Source organism: Trichosurus vulpecula, chromosome 2 (genome assembly GCF_011100635.1).
Source record: "Trichosurus vulpecula isolate mTriVul1 chromosome 2, mTriVul1.pri, whole genome shotgun sequence".
Taxonomy (NCBI): domain Eukaryota; kingdom Metazoa; phylum Chordata; class Mammalia; order Diprotodontia; family Phalangeridae; genus Trichosurus; species Trichosurus vulpecula.
The window spans coordinates 330,290,032-330,315,457 of record NC_050574.1 but is presented as its reverse complement, the minus strand read 5'-3'; the positions used below and the strand labels follow the sequence as shown (position 1 = coordinate 330,315,457).

Here is a 25,426-nt window from a genome sequence, read left to right as displayed (position 1 = left end):
CAATACAAAGCTCTTTATGTACTTCATTGTACCAACCACCCTGTGCAGAATCTAGCAGCTCCTTGAAATTAAAGACTGGGCCTTTCTTTTCCTTTGTGATGCCAAGGTCCCTGGGCCACTGCCTGGCGCAAAGCACCAGGAGCATAAAATTTAGAGCTGGAAAATGGAAAGCTGCCTTTTCCTCATCACCCTCCTCTTAAATGGTATGTATATCTTTTCATACTGGAGAGGGATAGCCCTGGCAAAATCATTCTTGCACTGAGACTTACCTTTTCTGCTATCATGAAATCGTATCGAAGGGACTCCCTGGTACAGATGGCACCCAGCAGAAAGACAAAGACAATATAAAAAAACCACCTGCAAAGAAATACTAGTTAGGACAGTGTTGTCTACTGTAAAAATTTGTTTATCTCCTGTCTCTCACAATGCAAAGAATATGAAAAAAGTAGGGACTGAAGCATTAATTGAGGCAACAGGGAAACAAAACATTTAACAATCTTAGTATTTTTTTCTAAAAAGAAGAATTTTTTTAAATTAAGATTTTTTTTTTATTTTTAGCTTACCACACTCAGTTCCGCATGATTTTGAGTTCCAGATTTTCTTCCCCCCACCTGTCCCTCCCCAAGATGGCGTGGAATCCGATATATCTTCTACGTACAATCCCGCATCAAACTCACTTACACAATAGTCAAGTTGTAAAGATGAATCACAACCAATGGAATGAATCATGAGAAAGAAGAAACAAAACCAAAAAAAAAAAAAAAAAACAAAAGAGAAAAAAAAAGAAAAAAAAGGAGAGCCTGCCTCAATCTGCATTCAGACTCCATAGCTCTTTCTCTGGATGTAGATGGCTCTCTCCATCACGAATCCCCTGGAGTTGTCTCTGAACCCCACATTGCTGAAAAGAGTGAAGTCTATTAGGGTTAGTCCTAACAGAATCCATATATCTGCGGTTGTGTATAATATTCTCCTGGTTCTGCTCCGCTCACTCAGCATTATGTCATGTAGGTTTTTCCAGGTTGTTATGAAGTCCGTATCCTCCCCATTTCTTATAGCACAATAGTATTCCATTACATTCATATACCACAACTTGTTCAGCCATTCCCCAATTGATGGGCATCCCCTTGATTTCCAATTCTTTGCTACTACAAAAAGAGCCACTATAAATATTTTTGTACATATGGGTCCTTTTCCCTCTTGTGTGATCTCTTTGGGATACAGCCCTAGAAGTGGTATTGCTGGGTCAAAGGGTATGCACATTTTTATAGCCCTTTGGGCATAGTTCCAAATTGCTCTCCTGAATGGCTGGATCAGTTCACAACTCCACCAGTGTTCCAATTTTCCCACATCCGCTCCAGCATTTATCATTTTCCTGTTTTGTCATTTTAGTCACTCTGACAGGAGAGATGTGGTACCTAAGAGTTGTTTTGATTTGCATTTCTCTAATCAGTAGTGATTTCGAGCATTTTTTCATATGCCTATAGATATCTTTAATTTCTTCCTCCGAAAACTGCCTGTTCCTATCCTTTGACCATTTCTCAGTTGGGGAATGACTTGTATTCCTATAAATTTGGTTCAGTTCCCTGTATATTTTAGAGATGAGGCCTTTATCAGAGACACTAGTTGTAAAGATTTTCTCCCAATTTTCTGCTTCCCTCCCAATCTTCATTGCATTGGCTTTTTTTATACAAAAACTTTTCAATTTAACATAATCAAAATTATCTTATAAGCAATTTGGGAGAGCAAGGAATAGTTTATCATATTTATGGGAAAGCAAAGAATTAATGACACAACAAGAGATAGAAAGATTACAAAATGCAAAATAAAAAGAAGAATTTTTTAAAAAGAGAGAGAAGGATCTATGACTTCTTCAATGGGGAGAGATTAGTAAATCTAGGGAGATGTCTGAGCCAAAGAAAGATTAGCAGATCTGCCCGGGGTCACACAGCTCCTAAGTGTTACAGGCAGCTTTTTAACCTAGGTTTTCCTGACTTCAATTTCAGCATCCTTTCTACCATGCTATGCTGCCTCTATAAAGACAATATTTCCTACAAAAACCTAATTTTTGAAAAATTGTTTTGCCCTACATTACAACAGACTAATACTACAAGACAAGTAGAGAAGATAGAATAGAAAAGAAGACAGAGGGTAGGACTATGATGGGGGAGAAGCCAGGGGACCGCAGGCTGAATGACCTCCCAAAAGCAAGCTAAAGGACAACAAGCATTTATTAAGTTCCTACTGCATCCTAAGAACTATTGTAGGCAATGGGGGAAACAAACAAAAACAAAAGTCCCTGCCCTCAAGGGGATTACATTCTATTTGGAGAAAATATGTACGAGATGAGTAAATACAAAATAAATCCATATAAAAAAATAAACAAAGTTAAGCAAGTTCCTATGATGACAGGGCATTGGGCAGAGTATTCAAGGGTTCAAACCACTGCTGATCCCCCTCGCTCTCCTTCTTCTCCTCTCCAAAGGAAGGTAAATTTTAATGGCCAGAAACTGCCCACTTAACTTGGGGTTTACTGGCTAGATTTCTTTCTTTCTTTTTCCTTCCTTTCTTCCTTCCTTCCCCTTCCTCCCTCCCTCCCTCCCTCTCTCTCTCTCTCTCTCTCTCTCTCTCTCTCTCTCTCTCTCTCTCTCTCTTTCTCTCTCTCTCTCTCTCTCTCTCTCTCTCTCTCTCTCTCTCTGTCTCCTTTCTCTCTCTCTCTCTTCTTTCTTTCTTTCTCTTTCTTTCTTTCCTTCCTTCCTTCCTTCTTCCTTTCTTCCCTTCTTCCTTCCTACCTATCTACCTACCTACCTACCTTAAACCCAGTTCACTCTGAAGATCATAGATTTGACCACAATAGGTCCCTGCTCCACTTAATGGCTGTATTTTGGGCCCTCCTGGCTTAAAGTGAAGGTCAATGGTAACTGGTTCTCTTTGGAACAGCAACCCTGAGGGTCTTCCCCTCCCAGCTTGATTTTTTTTTCTTTTTTTCTAATTAAAGGGGCCATCCCTTGACTACCTTCTTAAAGAGGCCTATTTACTCAATGGGAGTTACCTCACTCTAAGTGAGTACATAAAAAGACCCTAGTCTAAAAAGGCCAGGGTCTCCTGGTGCATCCTGGGTCATCTCCAGTCATCCTGATGAATATCAGGTCACTGGACCCAGATGGCTCTTGAAGCTGGTGACCTTGCACAGCCCTCCCTCATTCAGATCAAAGTCAACTGCAAGTCATGTCATCATTTCCCTGATGTCAAGTTCCTCTGTTAAAGCTAAGGACAAACACAACCTGTGACCCCCCCCCACCCCCATAGTAGAAGTATAGACATCACCACTTAATGGAGAGGACACTTCCCAGGTCTAAACAAGTCAAGATAATGAGTCCGAAGAGAGAAGGTGACGCTCATGACAACATGGAGGCTCACATAGAAGTTATCCTGGGGCACATCCCAGGCCTGCTACGTCAGGTGTTTATTGCTCCAGCATACATACTATGCAGGAGAAATAGAAGTTATTTAATACATATCTATTGAATGAAAGAGAATAGAATGATAACTCATTTTTATATAGTGTTTTATGGTTCCATACCTCTTCACATATATTATCACATTTAATTTCCTCAAGGTCAAATCCAATCTAATCCTTGGGTAAATCTGACTTATCCTAAATTGTCTTTCCCCTCACCTTTTTTGCTACCATACTTGTGAACTACACAACTTGAGGCTGATTAAACATCTTCTAAATTTGCTTCAAGTATTTTATGTGTTTTTAATAATAATATTAACTAAAATTTATTAATTAAATATTAATTAAAATCAATAATAATACATTTCCATTGCCCACATAAATTATTGCAATGGACCTGGCCAATAGGGGCCATATTATTATGATGAGCTATTTGAATAGGGGCAGCTTGGTGGTGTAGTGGATAGAATGCTGGGCCTGGAGTCAAGAAAGCTCCTCTTCCTGAGTTCAAATCTGGCCTCAGATACTGACTAGTTGTGTGACTCTGAGAAAGTCACTTAACCCTGCTTGCCTCAGGTTCCTCATCTGTAAAAAAGCTGGAGAAGGAAACAGCAAACCACTTTAGTATCTTTGCCAAAAAAAAACCCCAAATGGGGTCACAAAGAGTTAGACATGACTGAGAAAAATAATCTGAACTATAGGAATACTAATGTTAATAATGCCAATTATGCTGTATCATAATACTAATCACCATAATAGATATTTGCATTTACATAAACCTTTTCACTTTTCAAAACAGTCAGATCTGTTATCTCATTTTATCTTCATAATAATTCTTTAAGGTAGGTGTAGGTCAGGGAAGAGTCTTCCCATTATGCAAGTAGAAAAAAAATTTTTTACATTTATGACCAAAAAAAAAAAACATCCTTTTATACAAGTATAAAAACTAAGACCTATGAAAGAGAGGCTAAGATCACAGATCTTGTGAATTTAAGCTGAAACCCAGGACACTTAGCTCCCAGCCTGGGCCCCTATCTCAGAAAAGATAAGAGTTTAGAGCTTTCAGAGATCTTGGAAACACCAGGCTTAATAAATCTCCTGTGTTCATAATAGGGGTGTTGGGGGGGCAGGTACAGGGGGTGGACAGGAAGGGAAAAACTATTTCTGCACTAATGAAGCTCCTTCCTGAGCCTGCCAGTGCAGAGGGTATTAATGGATGATCATTTGAAGAAGAGCCAGACTTGATTTTTTCCAGTTGGCTGGGCATTAAAAGGTAAATTGGAATATGAAACAAACCAGTCCCAGTCAGGGGGAAGGCTTCTAAACAGAAAAGAAAAGCCTTCCTCTCTCTCCCTCTGGCTTTCTCTCAGTTTCTCTCCTCCCTCTGCCTGCTGAGTTGAGAACTTACGAGATGCCAACTGCTGCCAGTGAGCCAAGTGGGATGTTGGATTCGGGCTCTCTAAGGTCACCCCCCATGTTGAAACCAGCCATGACTCCTGAAAAACACCCAAAGAAAGGAGAGGAGCGTCATCGCACACTTGACAAACATTTTTCCCCATTTGCTGCCCATCCCCATCCCCCCCACACTTCGACCCCAAATCCAGTGCTTTCTGGATGCCGTCCCGTCACCATCCCTACCATCTGCATCGCTGTGATCGGTCTCTTTCTGAATCTCCCCTAGCAACCTGTGAGGCATCAGAAAGACTACAAAAGGGACCTTTGTTCAGACTGGGCAATCGTCAGGGGAGAAAAGCCCTGGACAGCAACAAAAACATCTTATCTTTGGGCAAACATAATGAGGGATGGTGGTGGGACCTGACAACCAACACAAAGGTCTTGACATTCCACACCGAGTGCCCCCTCCCTCCACCAAGCTGGAAGGATGCCCATCAGAGACAAGGCGCCAAGGCCCAACACAAGGGCCCTGATTCATCCAGTGCCCTTTCTGTCCTTGTTGAAATGGTGGATACAGTTTTTAAATGTTCTCAATACCATGAGTCAACCAAAAGTCAAGATAACTGTTGTTGTTGTTCAGTCGTGTCCACCTCTTTGTGACCCCATTCGGGGTTTTCTCGGCAAAGATCCTGGAGTGGTTTGCCATTTTCTTCTCCAGCTCATTTTACAGATGAAGAAACTGAGACAAACAGGATTAAATGACTTTCCCAGGGTCACATAGCTAGTGAGTGTCTGAGGCCAGATTTGAACTCAGGAAGATGAGTTCTTCTGACTTCAGGCCCAGCACTCTAGAAGCACTTAGCTGCCCTAAAATGGGAAGGAGGGACTAAATCAGGAGTTCTTAAACTGGGGCCCATGAACCTGGGTTTTTTTTTAAGAACTTGTTAACTATTTCAATTATTCTGACAAGGGGTCTATAGGGTTCACCAGACTACCAAAGGGTCCCTGATACACACAAAAACAGTTAAGAGCCCCTGGACTATATGTACTCCAACTCTAAAACTTGGCACAGATTAGATGTGATACATAAGAGGGGCATTAAGGATGATGTCTAAGCTGCCAACCTAGGGACTGGGAGGACGATGGCACACTCAACAGTAATAGGGATAGGAAGAGGGTTTGAGAAGAAAGACAATGGGTTCACTTTTGGAGATGTTCAGTTTTAGATGTCCATAGAACATCTAGTTTGAAATATCTAATAAACAGTTGGAGATACATATCTGGAGGTTAGGGGAAGATAAGTAGATCTGAGAATCAGATATTTGAATCCATAGGAGCTGATGAGCTCATGAAAGAAAATAGTATAATGGAAGAAGAGAAGATAGGCCTGGACAGAAACCTAGGGTAATCCCACCCTTGGCAGGCATATTGCTAATTTGGGAGACAGCAGTATCAACTGAATGATGAGATCAGAAGCCAGACTACAAAGAGTGGCAATCTGACTGGTGAAGGCACATGAGCTCAAGCCTTATGAGGATAAATCGAAGGGAGAAGAGGAGATAAGGTGAATAAGATAGCCACTGTCAAATACTGAAAAAGGCTCTCATCTGGAAAATGAACAAAATTTGTTCTGTTCGGGAACAATCAGGAAGAACCAGGAGTAACATGTCTAAATTGCAAAAAGGTCTTGATGCCAGGAAGAAGCCCCAGCCATTAGAGCTGTCCAAAAGTGAATCAAGCTTCCTCGGGAGCCAATGGACTCCCACTTGTTGAAGCATGTGCTGAACGATGACCACTTTTAGGCACGTCGTGGAGGGATTTCTTCGGGGGATGTGAATTAGACTAGACAAGACAGCTGCCAGGGCTCCTTTTTCACTCTGAAATTTTCTGATTTCTGTGATCATCTCCACCTCATGAATTTAAGGGCAGATTCTCAGGGTTCTCGCGATCACCATTCAGAAAAAGCACTAAACCAACAGCAGGTAACTGCTGACACTTCCCTAGTGCTTTATCTTTATAACATCACTGGGAGGGAGGGAGGACAGGTATTATTTCTCCAATTTTACAGGTGAGGAAAGAGTCTTGGAGAGGCAAAGCAATTCACCCAAGGTCACATAGAGGATAAGTAGCAAAGCCAAGATTTGAACCCAGGTCTTCAGATTCCCAGACCCAATGCTCTTTCTGCTGTACCCTAGTGCTGATAAGGTTCTGATCTGGGAGTTGTGGTAAAAAAGAAAAGAAATATGTCTGCCCTTGGGGAGATTATGACCCAGATGAGAAGGCAAAAGTTAGGAACAAGAAAAGCTAAGGAACTACAAAGCAGAATAAAATGAAATATCAAAGGAGTATTCCAAAGAGTTAATGCCATAGGGACCTAAGAGGAAGGAAAGATTATAGGCTGTGATGGTCAGAGGTGGTTTCCTGGAAAAGGTAGCATTTGAGCTGGACCTTGAACATAGAGAGGAATATGGCCTACCACATTTTATAATTTACAGAATATTCTCTCCTCTGAGCAGCCCTATGAGGTAGGTAGTACAGGCATACCTCGAAGATATTGCAGGTTTGGTTCCAGACGACCGTAATAAAGTGAATATCACAATAAAGCAAGCCATGAATTTTTTGGTTTCCTGGTACATATAAAAGATACATTTACATTATGCTATAGTCTATTAAGTATGCAATAGTATTGTGTCTAAAGACATGCATATGCCTTAATTAAAAATACATGATTGCTAAAAAAAAAAATGCTAACCAACCTCTGAGCCTTCAACGAGTCCTAATCTTTTTGCTGGTGGAGGATGTTGCCTCGACGTTGATGGCTCCTGACTAATCAGGGTGGTGGCTGCTGAAGGTTGGGGTGGCAGTGGCAATTTCTTAAAATGAGACAATCATGAAATTTGCCGCATTGATCGAGTCTTCCTTTCACTCGAACACTTAGAGGTTATTACATCATAGGGTTATTAATTGGCCAAATTTCCATATTGTTGTTTCTCAGGGAATGGGGAGGCTGAGGGAGAGGGAGAGAGACAGGCAACAGCGAGCTGGTGAAGCAGTTAGAACACACAACATTTCTCAACTAAGTTCGCTGTCTTATATGGGCATGGGCATGGTTAGGGGCACCCCAAAACAATTACAATAGTAACATCAAAGATCTCTGGTCACAGATCACCATAACAGCTATAAGAGCAAGAAAAAGTTTGAAATATTGTGAGAATTACCAAAATGTGACACAGAGACGTGATGCGAGCACATGCTTTTGGAAAAATGGCACCCCAATAGACAGGGTTGCCACAAACCTTTAATTTGTAAAAAAAAAGTTTTTAAATAAGAAAAGGAATGTCTATGAAGTATAATAAAACAAAGTATGCCTGCATAAGTTTTATTATGATCATTTTAGAGATGAATAAACTGAAGATGAGAGCTCAAGTGATTTCCCAAGGGTCACGTGGTGAGAAAATAGGTGGCATCACAGATGGAATGCTAGACTTGGAGTCAAAAAGACCAGAGTTCACAACTTGCCTTAGATACTTACTAGCTTTTCAACCCCAGGCAAGTCATTTAACCTCATTCAGACTCAGTTTCCTCATCTGTAAAACAGGGAAAAAATAGCCTCTACCTTCCAATTATCAGAATCAGATGAGATGATACATGTAAAGTGTTTTGCAAAGTCCAAAGCACTATAGTCCTAGGTATCATCATTACATGTGTTAGAACTCTATAAGTCACAACTAGAAAAGGAGACATTTATAAAGTGCCCGGCACATAGCAGGTGCTTAATAAATGCTTGTTTCTGTCCCCTTCCCTTCCCCTCTCACTCCAATTCCAGTACTCTTTCTACTACTCCACAAACCAGAAAGATGAAAGGGCATTCTAGGCAACGGAACAAAGCTTGGAGGCTCAACCATCATCATTAATATGGTCTATCAGGGAACAGTTAGGACACAGGCTCTTCTAGATTGTTGTGAGCGCAGGATTTGCGAAAGAGAGAAGTAGGACATAGCTGGATGATCATGGTGACTTAAATGCTAGCAGAGAAATTTTGAATTGGCAATAGGAAAGTGGGGGGTCAATCAGTCATCAAGTATTTCTTAAGTGTCTATGACAGCCCACCATGCTAGGTGCTGGGTGGGGAGAAAAGTACAAAAAATGAAACAATTTCTACTCACAAGCAGCTTACATTCTCCACTAGGGTCATCGGCCTACAAATTTCACATAGGGTATGCACTGAGGATTTTCATACTAGGGAGTGGTATGAAGAGAATATTCTTTTAGGAGGATTACTTTGGTAGCAGTGGATGGATCGGGCAAGTGGAAAACTGGACTATTCTGGTAGAAATCAGAATGAAAAAAGAATCGAATCCCCCGAGGCTAAGGAGAGGAAAAAGTCAAAGATGATTCCAAGACTTGTAGTCAACAGGACCATGTGAATAATGGAAATAGGAAAGTTTCCAGTTGCAAAGGGCTTTTTTTCCCCCAGTAAGGGCTGTATCTGTGATGATAAGGCCATTCAGATACAGTCCAGGCTGTATTTCTGATGTGGCCAGTGTTACTGAGACTCCACCCAATCACCCTATGGACACGTTTGAGAGTCCCAGGCTTAACAGTCCTAACAAGACCCAAAATAAACCTTCTTCTTCCCTTATCACTATGGAAGGTTTAAACAGTTAATTCACAGGCTCAGTGAGACACAGGAACAGTTGTGATGAACAGGGTGGTGTCTCAGCAAAAGCAGGCTTTTCAATTCATTCAATGCCACCCCTTCAGTATTTTGAGGTACAGTCATCTCACCCCTTCAGGAGCCTGCTATAGTATTATTTCCCATTTTTAAAAAGAAGTGAGCACAGAAACTCAGCCAATGTAAGTAGTCAATAAGCATTTATTAAGCACCTACTAGATGCCAGGCACTGAGTTAAGAACTCTAAGCTAGCATTTCAGACTTAGCCTCTAACTTTTATAATAGATCAGGTACGGGTGGCTTTTATGAAAGGGAAATTCAAAGGAACTGCACTGGAAAGATAATAAATAGATTAAGAGCCGGAAGGGACTTTGGAGATAAGTCCCAAACCCTGAGCCCAGGAGATTTTAAGAGAATGGCCCAGAGTCACACATAGAGCAAGTGTCTGAGGTGAAATTTGAACCCAGGTCTTTCCGCCTCCAACTCCAGAGCTTTGTCGGCGACATCAAGATGCCTTGCTGAGGGCAATTTCCCTAATATCGAGAGAAAAGACCTCCATAGGGCAGCTACTAGCTATGCAAAGTAAAGCTCCTGGTCACCGGAACCCTCATCGAAAGTAGAATTAGACTACAACCGTGATGGAGTTCAGATGAGATGGATGGAAAGATGGATGCTTGTTGGGTTCCTATACTGATGAGTCTGCCAACTGAAACCATGTTGCGCAGGGAAAGGGTGGTACCCATGGACCTCTATTTTATTTCATTTTAAAATTCATATTGATCGGATTTCTGTATCATATTCACTCTGAATATAATGTCTCCTCCCTTACACAGTGAGTGATCTCATGTAACAAAGCATAAAAAAGAAAAATTAAAAATTAACCAATATATCATACGCAATGTTCACTATCCATAGTCCTTTGCAGAAGTGTCTCTTCTCTGGAAATAATCTCTTCTCTGGGGCCAAGCTTGGTCACTATTATTATACAGTGTTCAGTTTCATATGTGCGTGTTCTTCATTGTTGTGGTCATTGTGAATATTGTTTTCCTGGATCTGCTTACATCACTCTGGATCAGTTCATAGAGGTCTTCCCATTCTTCTTTGAACTCTTCATAGTCATCATTTCTTAGGGCACAGTAATATTTTTATGTTTTTAAAAGGCATTTAGCAAATTAAACCATTTTTATTCTATTTCATTTTAAAAATTCAAATATAAACAACTGAATTAAATGCAAAAATAGGTAACTCAGGCACTGCTTCTTTTATAGAAATCTAGAGCAAAAGATATTAATACCCAAAATGTGAACATAGCAAACATCTCTAACCAAAATCTTGACTTGACTAGACATGCACACTTCTTTACTGGGGAGAGGAAAGGGAGAATTAGGATTCAAAGAGTATCTTGTACTCAGTGATGTGGCAACTTTGGTTGATCTGACCATGTAACTGACAGACTTCCTGGAAAACAGGAACAGGAAGGCAGATTTGGGACCAGAAAGAACATATTGAACAATGTGAGTGACAGAAGAATCCTAAGCCCACAGACTGAGAGGGAGGATGATCAGCTAGAGGCTTCCTTCTCCTAAAGGGGTGGCAATACCAGACTGGCCACCGCCAGAGCTTCTGATTAATGTCTTTGATCTTCCAACCCCGTAGTGCCAAAAGGTGTGAGTTAGAAACTTCTTAGGAAGACCTTAGGTTGACAAGCAATGTCCTGGAACTGCTAAAGGAGAGACTGACCAAGGAATTCAGTCTCACAGGATAAGGCCATATTGTGGTCAATAATACTTCAGTGCTTTAGTCAATTGGCTCAGTGGTGCTATCAGTAATAGAGCAAGAGTCGGGAAACTCAACAGTGTCCTGGAGGGCCGAGGGTCATTCAGACAGTACAGCTTTGAGGGTGGTCAGCGAGGCCTTGGTACAGGGATGTTTGAGTCCTAAGCGCCAGAAAGTACGATTGCGGCCTTGAACTAGTGTACTTCTATAGAATCAGAGACATTTAGAGCTGGAAGGAACCTTAGAGGTCATCAAATACAGTCCCTTCATTTTACAAATTAGAAAACTGGGGCTGAGAGAGGTTAAGTGATTTGCTTAGGATCATAAACCTAGTAAGTGTTTGAGGGAGGACTGGAACTCAGGTTTTCTTGACTGTCCACTGTACTACCTAGTTCAACTCAATTTGATTCAACAAACTTTTATTATAGGCCTACTATGTGCAAGTTTCCCTGAACATGGCTAGTGGGAGAAGGCACCAAATCCTCCATTATAAAAGGTGGAGTCTTGATTCAGAGAGAAGGGCCAACCAATAATCCCTGCTGTAACTACAGCAAAACAGGGTTTTTGTTCGCAAAAGTGAAGAGAAGGGTACAGTGGACATGAAGGGTTTTTTTCCTTTCTTTTAAATGGGGGAAGATTTGCCTTTATTCTATTTTATTATTTACTTTATCCAGAAAAAAGTCCCCTCCCACCCGCCTCAGCTACCAGTACCTCTCTCTCCCATATTACCTTTTATCCATTCTACATATATCTTGTACATACCTAGCTAATTATATGTTTTCTCTTTTAGAATGTAAGCTCTTTGAGGGCAGGGACTAATTTTTTTACCTTTATATTGATATCTTTTTTTATATCACCTTCAGATATATCCCTCCCCCACCCATCGAGCCACTTCTTGTAAATAATAAAAAGAGAGAGGAAAAAAATTTCAGGAAAACTCCATCTGACATTATCTGCCACCTCCACAAGAAAAGGAGAAAGGTGACTTCTCTGCACTCTCCTCAGGAACCAGGCTTGGTAATTATAATAATCACACGGCTTTCAGTTTGTTTGTTGTTGTTTGCCTTATTGCAGACTTGGTTCAACTTCAGACAGCGCTTTCAAAGTCAAGTTTTTGACCAAGGCAGGGAAACCACAAGAGACAAAGGTATGGGCAAGGAGCATTTTACTCTCCTTGATGGAATTCGAATGATACACCAGAGATGCAGAAAGGACAGAGGCATCAGCGCAAAACAACGCTTCAAGAAAAAGGCAATAAGCAAGATCCAAGCTCTCCCTCTCTCCCTCTCCCTCCCTCTCTCTCTCTCCCCTGTTCTCCCTCTTCTCTCTCCCTCTCTCCTCCTCTCTCCCTCATTTCTCTCCCTCTCTCCCCCCTCTTTCTCCCTCTCCCTCTCTCTTCTCTCTCTTCTCTCTCCCTCTCTCCTCCTCTCTCCCTCATTTCTCTCCCTCTCTCCCCCCTCTTTCTCCCTCTCCCTCTCTCTTCTCTCTCTTCTCTCTCCCTCTCTCCCCCCTCTTTCTCCCTCTCCCTCTCTCTCCTTCCTCTCTCTCCCTCTCTCCCCCTCTTCTCTCTCCCTCTCTCCCTCTCCCTCCCTCCCTCTCTCTCCTCTGTTCTCCCTCTTCTCTCTCCCTCTCTCCCCCTCTCTCTCTCTTCTCTCTCTTCTCCCTCCCTCTCCCTCCCTCCCTCTCTCTCTCTTCTGTCTTCTCCCTCATTTCTCTCCCTCTCTCCCCCCTCTTTCTCCCTCTCCCTCTCTCTTCTCTCTCCCTCTCTCCCCCTCTCTCCCTCTTCTCTCTCCCTCTCCCTCTCTCTCTTCTCTCTCCTACTCTCCCTCTCTTTCTCTCATTCTCTCTCTCTCTCTCTCTCTCTCTCTCTCTCTCTCTCACACACACACACACACACACACACACACACACACACACTCACACTAATACACACTCATACATAAAGAAGATAAAAAGCCCTAGAGGGGAGATACTATTAACACTGCAATTATCACTGTCCCCAAGGGACAGAGGTGAGGAAAGACGGGAAATACATTTCCAGGAACTGGAAGACAATGCAGCAACATGAGGCTGGGCTATTTAAGGAGGAGGAAAGGCAGTTACCCGTAAGCGTAGGTAGTAAGTAGCCTTTGGCAGATTTGGTTGTTTGCATAGCCAGGATCAGACCCAGCTAGAGCACCAGGACTCAGGAAGAAGGCACGCCCGCGTTGTCTGGTTTCCCAAGGAGTTTCCCTTATGGGGATGAGCTCCTGGGTCACTGACCATTAAAAAAATCAAAGGAGAGAAGTGCTAGGAACAGGCAAAGGCCCTGATAGTTTTTTTTTGACAGTTTTTTTTTGATCTATACTCTTTTTTTCTTTTTTTTACATTAATACATAAGTTTATGGAATAAAACAAGCATTTCTATAACATAGTACAATAGAAAAGATTTACATAGAACTGCAAATCTACTGTGCACAACTTGCTATTCCTTTCAAATATAGAACAAAATTATCATGTAAATTTTTTGTCTACCCTCCCCCTATTCAGCCCTAGAGATGGCTACCATTAAACACAAATAGGTACATATATGTAAAATTATTCTATACATACTTCTATTTATCAGCTCTTTCTCTGGATGCAGATAGTATCTTCCTTTATATGTCCTTTATAATGAATTTGGGTATTTACAATAGTCAAAATAACCTGTTCATTCAAAGTTGTTCTTAAGACAATATTGCTGTTACTATGAACAATATTCTCTTGGTTCTGCTCATTTCACTCTTCATTATTTCATCATTTCTTATAGCACAGTAGTATTCCATCACAGTCACACACCACAGCTTGTTTAGCTATTCCCAAATTGATGGGCATCCCTGCAATTTCCAGTTCTTTGACACCACAAAGAGAGCTGTTCTAAATATTTTAGAACATATAGGTTCTTTTCCTTTTTCCCTAATCATCTTTGGAAACAGACTTAGTAGTGGTATCGCTGGGTCAAAGCATATTGGGCATAAATCCAAACTGCCCTCCAAAATGGCTGGATCAGTTCAAAATTCCACCAACAACGAATTAGTGCCCCAGTTTTTCCACATCTCCTCCAACATTTGTTGCTTTCCCTTTCAATCGCTTTAGCCAATCTGGTAGGCATAAAATGATGTCTCAAAGTTATTTTAATTTGCATTTCTCTAATCAATAATAATTTAAAGCATTTTTCATATGACTATAAATTGTTTTGATTTCTTCATTGGAAAACTGACTGTTCATATCCTTTGACCATTTATCAATTGGGGAATGTCTTGTATTCTTATAGATTTGACAAAGTTCTTCATACAGTTTTGATATGAGACCTTTATCTGAGAAACTGTCTATAATTTTTTTTCCCTGATGGTCTTTTAAAAAAAAATAGAGAGAGAGGATTCTTTAAGGCTGACCTATTCTGCTTGGACCCAGAGGACAGAAATTGGAGCCATGACTGGAAGTTATAGAGGGGAAAGCTTTGGGTCTTGATCAAGAAAAACTGCCTAATAATTTCAGATGTCCGAAAGTGGAATGCATTGCCTCAGGAGAAAAAAAAGTTTTCCCATCACCAAATGTCTTGAAACACAGGCTTGTTGGCCATAATAATTTTGTTGTTTTTCAATAGTTTTCAGTTGGGTCCCACTCTTTGTGACTCATTTGGGGTTTTCTTGGCAAAGATACTGGAATGGTTTTCTATTTCCTTCTCCAGCTCATTTTACAGACGAGGAAACTGGGGCAAAGAGAGTTAAGTGACTTGCCCAGGGTCACACAGCTAGTAAGTGTCCGAGGCCAGATTTTAACTCACAAAGATGAATTTTCCTGACTCCAGGCCTGGCACTCTCTCCACTGTGCCACATAGCTGTCCTGACCATAATAATAGCTCACATTTATATGGTGTTTTAAGATTTGTGAAGTGGGTGTCCCCATGCCTGGAACACTCTTGATTTGCCTGGCTGCCCCTTCAAGACTCAGCTCAAGTCCCACCTTCTATAGGAAGCCTTTTCTGGCCCCCACCCCAGCTGCTAGTGCCTTCCACTCTCATATTCCTTTCTCTTTACTCTGTTTATATTTTAATTGTACCTAGTTCATTACACATTTTCCCTCTATAGAATGTCAGCTCCTTGAGGGCAGGGACTGTTGTCAACTTTGTAATCCAGTGCTTAGTTCAGTACATGGCACATGTTGTTGTTCAGTCATTTTCAGTCATGTCTGACTCTGTGACCCCATTTGGGATTTTCTTGGCAAAGATATTGGAGTGGTTTGCCACTGCCTTCTCCAGCTCATTTTATAGATGAGGAAACTGAGGCAAACAGGGTTAAATGACTCATCCAGGGTCACACAGCTAATAAGTGTCTGAGGCCAGTTTTGAATTCATGAAGAGTCTTCTGGATTTCAAGCCTGGCACACTATCTACTGAACCACTTAGGTGCCCACATGGCACATAATAAACAAAAAATAAATCTGTGTTGATCGACAGGCCTCACATTTACTAGCTGTGTGACGCTGGGCAAGTAATTTACCCTGTTTGCCTCAGTTTCCTGATCTTTAAATGAGGTGGAGAAGGAAATGGCAAACCTCTCCAGTATCTTTGCAAAGAAAACCCAAATGGGGTCACAAAGAATCAGACAGGACTGAAAATATGACTGAATGATAACAACATAGTGAAGTGAGCAGAATCCAGAGAATGTTATACACGCTAACAGAAATATTGTAATAATGATCAACTATGAAATACTTAGCTGCTCTGATCACCACAATTTCAAAGGTCTTATTATGAAAAGCATTCTCCACTTCCAGGGAGAAAACTGATGAACTCTGAGTGAAGATTGAAACTTTTTTTTTTACTTTCTTTCTTTTTCTTCTTCTTCTTTTTTGCAACATGACTAATATGGAAATATGTTTTGCATGACTTCACAAGTATAATGGGTATCATATTGCCTGCCTTTTCAATGAGTAGAAAAGGGGCTGGAGGGAGGGAGAGAATTTGGAACTCAAAATTTTTAAAATGAATACTAAAAAATAAATATTAAACTTAAAAGAGTTCTGTTTTAGACATGATGAACCTGAGATACCTATGGAATATCCAATTTTAAATGTCCAAGGGGGACAAAAAGTCCAAAAGGCAGTTTGTGAAAGGTTAAGTGACCCCCAGGGTTACATACCACTAAGTGCCTGAGGCAGGATTCAAACCCAATTCGCCCTAACTCTAAGCCTAAGGACCATGCCATGGTCATCTCTTGTTGGGACCCCTGCAGAAAGAATTTCTGTTCAGGTATGGGTTAGACTAGATGGCCTCTTAAGTACCTCCCAACTCTGAGATTCAGTGATTTTACAAAGACCTAAATAATATCCAGGCGTTATTTTTTTCACTTTTTAAATTTTTCTTGCTTTTTTCTGCAATATGGCTAATATGCAAATATGACTTCATATGTATAATGGGTACTCTATTTCTTGCCTTTTCAATGGGTGTGGGAGGGAGTGGAGGGAGGGAAAGAATTTACCACTGAAAAATTAAATTAAATTAAAATTTAAAAAAATAACATCAGTGCTTGTTTGTTTTGGGGTCTTCTGCAAAGAGTTTTTCCAGCTCTATTTTGGCTCAACTAATTTCTAGTTTTCACCTCACCTGCCACACTCTTTAGAATTTCCTTTTGTCCTCATTTAGGCATTCTACCCATTTTTTGAAAGCTTTGTTTCTCATACTACAATCTACCTTTACAATTTTTGACAAATATTCATGAAGTTGCCTTTTTTTTAATTTTCAAGTGTCTGGGTAAAGAAGCACCCCCTTTTCCCCCAATGTATTGTGGACTATGATAATATTGTTATCATTGGTAGTGGTAGTCATATTTTAGCCCTGGTCCTTGGGGAGAGTGGACTTAGAATTAAGATAGTTTCTCCATGGCATTGGTCCCACCAAGTTCATTCCCAAATTCAGCATTACAGCTGGATGAATGTCAAATCTCAGCTATTGGTGGGCTGAATTCTGGGCCCTCAATTCTGGACCATCTGGCTAAAAAACCTGGGAATGGACTTTGTTCGCAGACTTCTGGGGGCTCAGTCTCAGTGATATTATAATTCACTTCCTTTACATTTTATCGTTTATCTAAATGGGAAGCTACAGAAACTACAATTCCATGATTATCTGACAATGTGGCCCTGGAAATATGAACTAGAAGTATTTAACAAACCAGTAATCTGATTACCAAATTGTTGGCTAGAGTTTCAGAGGTAGGCAGTGAAAGATGAAGAGGTTTTGTTTGTTTGTTTTAAAGCTGACCAGAGAACTCAGAAGGCAGCTGGGTAGCTCAGTGGACAAAGTCCTGGGCCTAGAGACAGGAAGACCTAAGTTCAAATCCAGCCTCAGAAAATTACTAGTTGTGTGATCCTGGGCAAGTCACTTAACCTCTGATTGCATTAATCCACTGGAGAAGGAAACGGCAAACCACTCCAGTATCTTGGCTAAGAAAATCTCATGGACAGTATAGTCCATGGGGTCACATCAGACATGACGGAACAACAAGAAGAAAACCCATAAAATAAAATAAATTAATTGAGGTTAAAGGCTTTGTAAAGGGCATGGTCATTTAAAAAAGATCAATAATAGCGAGTGGCAACTGACCTAGACATAGGACTTGAAGATTGAAAAGGAAGTTCCAAGTGTGGTAGCTAGAACACTGTTGGACTGGCATTCTGGAAGAGCCGAGTTCAAATCCTGCCTGAGACACTTCCCTTCACCTTTGTCTGTTTCCATTTCCTCATCTGTAAAATGAGAGAATTAGACTTGTTGACAGAGCTCTACAGCTCCTTCTAGCTCTAAATCTATGATCTTATGATCTCTCTGGGAGGAAGGAGTCACTAGATAGAGGTTTAAGGGACTTCAGAGAGAGTAGTGCTGATCTGGACCCTCACCAGTCATTAAGCTCTAACAAGGCAGGAGTGAATGTTGACAGTCTTTTGACTAGCATTCAAAGCCTTCTCCCATCTGCTACCATTCTATCTTTCCTGTCTTATCCCATTCTGTTCCATCCCACACCCTCTATACTGTGGCCAGACTAGTCTATTCATTGTCCCCTAAACATGTTCTTCCTCCATTCCTGCTGTTCCTTATACCCCAAAATACCTTATCTCCCCTTCTCCGCCCCCCACCCCGCCTATGGAATTCCTCCCCAACTTTTACAGGTCTTCTTAAATACCACCTTCTTTCCTGATCCCTGCCAGCCAGTAATGACTTTCCCTCTCAGACCTCACAATGACTTGTTTTATCCTTTACAGGATACAGGAGTACAAGAAATGATGATGGTTGTAATAAAGAAACAATCCAGCCATCACAGGGCCTCAAAAGCTGTATTTTTTTTTCCAATTAACAAGCATTTTCTAAAATAATTATGTCCCTCCCACTACCTACCTTCCCACTTTCATCAAGCAAAGAAGAAAAAACCCCAAATTTGGGTGGAAAAAAAGTCCTCAATGCATAGCTACAGAGTCTGGCAAAACAAATTCCCACATTAGTCATCTCCAAAAATATATGTCTCTCTCTGCATTTTAAGTAAATCACTTCTCTATCAGGAAGTGAGGGGCATGTTTCATTTTTATTCTTTTGGACACATGGTTTATCACTGAACTGACCAGAGTTCTAAAGTCTTTAAAAATTGTTTTTCTCTATAATGTTATCACTGTATAAACTCTTTCCCTGGTTCTGCTTACTACCTTCTGCATCTGTTCATAGATGCCTTCCAGTCTTCTCTAAAGCTGTCTGTTTCATCATTTCACAATATTCCATTTACATTCATATACCAGTTTGTTTCGCCATTCTCCAACAAGAGGACACCCCATTAATTTCCAATTTTTGTCTACCACTAAAAGAGCTGCTCTAAATATCTATATACATATAGATCCATCTCTTCTTTCTTTGATTTTTTTGGGGAGAAGCGTATAGGCCTCGTTGTGGTTATAGCTGGGTCAAGGGACTCAATCATTAAAGTATCTGTGTTGTGGAGCAACTAGGTGGTACAGTGGATGGAGCCCTGGAGGCTTGGAATCGGGAAGACTCATTTTCTTTTGTTCAAATCTGACCTCAAAAACTTACTAGCTGTGTGATCTCAGGCAAGTCACTTCACCCTCTTTGCCTCAGTTTCCTCATCTGTCAAATGAGCTGGAGAAAGAAATGGTAAACCACTCTACTATCTTTGCCAAGAAAACCCCTCAACTGGGGTCACAAAGAGGCTGAAATGACTGAACAACAATAAATCTCTGTTGTATTTTTCTTGATACCAGAGGACAAACTGTTAAGGGGGAAAACCTGTGGATCACAGAACCTGCCAAATGGACACTAATTAAACTAGTGTTGCATGGAGGCTAACCTCAAGCTCTGCCCTCACTGCTATCAGGGTACCTGTAGAAACAACACGGCCTCTCTTGAATCTTCAGTCCACGTTTTTATTGAGCTTTCAATGAGTCATTTTTTTAAAACTGTCTCCAGACTTCCTGATTCCATTTTTGATTTTGTTTTGTTTTAAAATAACCGTTTCCTTCCATTTTTTCCCTGACTAATGCTCACCCTTGGTCAAGTTTCCCTTTCTAAAACTCGAGTCCTGCCTGATTACTCTTGCCCGGTTACCTTCTCATGTCAGATAGGTGAATTTAACCATGTTGAGATCATTATTTCATGATGTCCTGCCCACAAGGACTTCCCACACCATTTCCTGTTCACTATTTGGGACCGAGTCTAATTCATTTCCTTCACTTGTGCTTTCTACGACTACCTGTTCCAAGAAACAGATGTTTATCTCATTTGAAAACCTTTCCTCCCCATCTCAGCCCAATGCTAGGTTCTGTCTCAAAGACTTGGAATCGGAAGGGGCCGTGGAGGCCACCCAGTTCAATTCCCTCATTTTACGGATGAGAAAACTGCTCTAATTTAGCACCCTGATTCGTTATCTGGAGTCAGGAAGATCTGAGTTCAAATCCGACCTCAGACACTTAGCAGCTTCGTCATTTAACCCCAGTTTTCTCATCAGTAAAATGGGCCGAAGATGGAAATGACAAACTGCTCCAGTATCTTTGCCAAGCAAGTCCCAAATGGGGACATGAGGAGTCGGACATGACTGAAAAAACGACAGAACAACGAATTCATTAAACACTTGTGCTTGTCCTATCATTTTTATCAGGTAAACATGGTTTCTAACCTGTTACAAAGTATCTCCCATCACTTTGTGGGTTTCAGCTCATGAGGTGGTTTCTTTTTTCTGAGATCCTGTTTTCGTACTTCTTTATTCTTTGTGTTACTTTGTACTTTGTAGCTCCCAGCACAGGGACAGGGGTGCTTGGGTTTGGATACAGAGTGCCATCGCTCAGTCGACAAGTACTTCATAAGCCCCTACTACATGCCGGGGCAGTAAAGTGGTGCAGTAGACAGAGAGCTGGGCCTGGAGTCAGGAAGACTCATCTTCCTGAGTTCGAATATGGCCTCAGACACTGTCACCCTGGGCAAATCATTTAACCCTGTTTGCCTCAGTTTTCTCATCAGTGAAATGATCTGGAGAAGAAAATGGCAAACCACTTCAGTATCTTTGCCAAGAAGACCTGAAATGGGGTCATGGAGAGTCAGACATGAATGAAAACGGCTGAATAATAACACTCTGTGCCAAGCCCAATGCTAGACGCTGAAGATACAGATACAATAAATGAAACAATCCCTAGGCTAGCAGAGATTGCATTCTAAATGAGCGGGCCTCCCAAAGAAAGAATTCATGGAAAGGGAAATACGACAGCTGACCCGGACCATTGGAGCTAGAAAGTCACCGAGTCCAACCCTCTCATCTTACTGAGAATTTATTAAAGAAACTGAGACTCAGAAAAGTTACATGACTTGCCCAGGGTCATTGGGTGGTAAATGACAGTACCAGGATTTCAATCCGGGTCCTCTGTGTCCAGCTCTCACACTCATTCCCCCTGCAGTAGCAAAAATATTATTTCTATTCAAATAATAAATACTAAATAATCCTTCTCTCTGGTGCTCCCTTGTGACACTCCATCTTCTGTCTCTGGGCTTTTGTACTGCCTATCCCACATGTCTGGAATGTGCCCCCTCTCTCAAACTACCTTGTATTTAACTATTAGGTATATATTTGTATTTACTCGCTCTATAATTTATCCTGTGCATATGCATATGTGTGTATGCATACACATATATGCACATACATGTGTGTAAATAGGTATGTGTGTATATACATGTGTATATATGTACGTAAACACACACACACACACACCCATATACTTGTTATTCTCATTAGAATTTGACCTCCTTATGAGTAGGGATTATTACATTCTATGTCCTTATATCCCCCGTGCCCATCACAGTACCTAGCACATAGTAGGTGCTTAATAAATATGTGTTGATTGAATTACTAACACTTGTAATAGCATGTTCAAAGATTAAAAGAATATTAACATCTAGGGAAAATTCTGTACGGTCCTGATTAAAGTTCAGTTGTTAATGATTACTACTAAACTGTTAACAATTAAGCTCTAAGTAATTCTGGTCCTTTGTTTGAAGCTGAGTAAACAATTCACCTTAAATGTTGTGTAATTTCTCTGGGCATGCCTAGATCTCCTAACATGGAAGCCTCTCCATCCTCCGCTACATAGATGGGCCACCTTTGACTGGCTGCACATCTGAACATGTTTTGTCTTTCAAACTGGCAAGACTGAAATGGTCCCTCTCTGTCCGCCACATACACTTTCTTGCTGTGTCCAGAGGGTGAAGGTGCCAGTTCACCCACAGCACAGGCACCACGAACTGAACCAATGAGCAGGGAAGGACTTCCTCTCCTGCTCTCCCTCGCTTCTACCCCAACTTGGAGACATGAGCTTGGGTGTTTGTTTCTGTTCTACTTCATTTGTCCTCAGTTTCAGGTGCTAGTTTCAGGTGTGTGATCCCCACAGCACCTGGCAGTTTGAGCCATGGTGACCTTGGGGGCAAGATTCCAGCTGGGATTTTGCAGCCAGACCAGCAGGGAAGCCTGGAGAAGCCAGGGTGCCTGGGACTCAAGCCCAAAAGGGGTTTTGGACTTGGAACTGGGACCATGAGCTTTCCAGAAATTGAGCTAAAGTATGAAGCTAATCCCCTTCCCCTCCCCAGAGACTGAGATGGTTCTACGAGGAGAATTATGCCTCCCACATGTTTGGGGAGTACATTTGCATGTTTGTAATTATATCTTTTGAAGTAAAAACTGATGTTAGTGCTAAATAGAAGTGGGGTGCAGGGGAGCCCTTGGAAGATGGAGCTACTGGTGATGGAGCCATTTGCAAAAAGCCTAGACCAGGGGTGGGGAACCTATGGCCTCAAGGCCACATGTGGCCTCCTAGGTCCTCAAATGCAGCCCTTTGACTAAATCCAAACTTCACAGAACAAATCCCCTGAATAAAAGGATTTGTTCTGTAAAACTTGGGCTCAGTCAAAAGGCCACACCCAATGACCTAGAAGGCCACATGTGGCCTCAAGGCCTCACGTTCCCCACCCCTGGCTCCTGCCCCTTTACAGCTAGCAGAGAACTCTGGAAATAAGGTGAATTCTAATTTACCTTGCCTTATAAGTAGCAAGGGCCATAGTAGTCAGTGAAACGTTTGGTTTTTAGAGCCCAAAGGCTTCCAGATAATACTACTGAATGGTGCTTTGGGGGTTCCAATCACCTTTGGTACAAAAAATCCCTGGAAGCAGCTGGGTCCAGACTTTTAGGATGCTTTTAATTGCTACTTAAAACTTGTGAGAGAGTTGGCTTGAAGCTACTACCTTAGAATGGTTTAATTGGCACCCAGAGCACTCCTTACTCACTCTTCCCCCCCCCCCCCAGTCTTCCTTTTCACAAGGGAGAAAGTGCCTTCCTGCTTTGCTTCTACTTCCTTTCCTTTTCATAGTTAAAACAAAGATTGAAAAAGATCATGACTCTGTATACAATACATTTCTACATGAATTCTCTTTCTTCCTCAAACATAAGAAGCCTTCTCTTCCACCTGCTGTTCTTTCCTAGCTCTCTTTCCATTAAAACCCAAAGCTAATATAAAAGTTAAATTGCACAAAATTGCTTAAGTGTTTCCTTTTTATTATTGTAATGGGTTTCTAACTCACAGTCTGGCTTCACAAAAAGGCATGCTTTTCTTTCAGAGCCTATGTTTTCAGAAATGTGAAAGAAAGCACAACTAGGTTGGATTCCTTCATAAACCCTATACCTGTAATAGTTCTCCTGGACCATAAGATTTGTACAGTATTATCATTTTTTTTTGTCACTTCTCACACGCAATGCTATATCCCCACCCATCCACTCATTCCTATTCTTCCTATGGATTTTTAGCTTATAAGAACCATAGCCCATTAGGGGTTTATTCCAAGTCTCTCAAATGCTGCCTACATAATACAATGATTATAAATATACCAATTTTCCTCCTTTTAACTTAGGATGGAAATTAGGAAGGATGTACAGTTTTTAAAAAGTTTATTGGTCTCTTTTCTTTCTACATCACTTTCATTTCCAGATTTGTTCTGTGAGGTTTAGATTCAGTCAAAGGGACACACTTGAGGACCTAGATGGCCACATGTGGTCTGGAGGCTGCAGGTTCCCCACCCCTGTTCTATACCTATCTCATCTACCTTTGCAATGACTGGAGGTGTATCTTCTTTTCTCTTCTTCAGGGCAAAGCCTGATCATTATAATTACATAGTATTCACTTTTACTTTGTTATTATTTCGACTACTGACATCATTATAGTCATTGGGTATAGTGTTCTCCTGGTTCTGCTTACTTCCCTTGGCATCAGTTCATACAAGTCTTCCGGTGCTTCTTTGTAGTCTTCATATTCATCATTTGTCACAGCACAGTAAAATTCTATCAGAATGTACAGCTTTTGTCAGGCTTTTCTGCCACTTGCTACACCTGCTAGTTGTCCATTAGGTGGGGAGATTATTTTGTTGTTGTCTAATGGAGCACGGTAATGGCCATCACCAACAAAGGAAGCAACATGAGGAGCTCTTCCACTGAAGGAACTTCAGAAGGAGCTGGAGAGCAGAGCCAGGGGCAGAAACACAGACCTACTGTGTGCAATATATTGGAATAAGTCTTTATTTGGCATAGTGCATAGAGTATTGGGCCTTGAGTCAGGCAGACTCATCTTCCTGAGTTCAAATATAGCCTCAGACACTTACTAGCTGTGACCCTGGACAAGTCACTTAACTCTGCTTGCCTCTGTTTCTTCATCTGTAAAATGAGCTGGAGAAAGAAACAGCAAACCACCCAAGTATCTACCAAACTATTACAGACTGAAACCTGGCCCTCCCCTTTCCCATGTCTCATTTGCCTGTTTGTAATTGTTCTTAATGATGTCCTCTTCATCCTATTCCTTTGCTCACCTTCTCTTCATTCCCTAAACCAAGAAGGATTCAGTCTGTACCACAGACCCCTCCTGAGGCACGGCCCATGATAGGTGCTACAATGCAGGGAAGGACATTATCATTCTTTTATTCCTCAAAGCCCTTCCTGACATTTCTAGTGGAATTTTCCCCCCAAAAAAAAACCCTTAACCTTAGAAATTTTTATCCTCACTAGCTTTCCTCTAGCTTCAAGTTTAAAAATTGTGCTGCTGTTTTTTTAAAAAACTAGTGGAGGTACATTTGATTTCGAATGTAGTTCACCCTTCATTTTTCAAAGAAGACCAACGACATCATGGGGTGATGTCTCTACTTGAGCTGTGAATTTGGATCGGTTGCACGAAGTTGTGAGCCTCACTTTCTCTTCCTGAGCCATCGAAATCCAATGGCAGGACAAAAGTCAAGATGACTGGCAATGGCCCTGAATGCAGCGGATAACCTCGGTATCTTCAATGACTTTAAGTGCTCCATCGCACCTGGTTCGGCCTCCCTCAGTGCCATTGGAACATATTGTTCTCATCGTCCCATTCCACCAGGGGAAGTCTTCACATGTTTGGGGTAGACATCCCCTAACTCACCGACCGGTTTGAGGCCTGTCAGCTGCCTTAAATCTTGCTGATGGTTTACTAGGGTGTGGCCGCTGTACATGCTACAGCTTCCTGGAGCCACAGGTAAGAGTTGGGTCAAGGTGGACACCAAA

At 41.4% G+C, this 25,426-nt stretch overlaps 1 protein-coding gene across 1 annotated transcript in view; it reads right to left on the bottom strand.

Annotated features, from left to right (window-relative positions):
• The window catches only part of SLC12A8 (solute carrier family 12 member 8), a 156,210-nt gene that overhangs the window by 35,882 nt on the left and 94,902 nt on the right, over positions 1-25,426 (bottom strand). Inside the window, exons 6-7 of the mRNA XM_036744094.1 lie at positions 4,866-4,953; positions 270-357 (exon numbers count right to left, since the gene is read on the bottom strand). Coding sequence (XP_036599989.1) covers positions 270-357; positions 4,866-4,953 — 176 coding nt within the window. The remainder of the gene's footprint in view (positions 1-269; positions 358-4,865; positions 4,954-25,426) is intronic.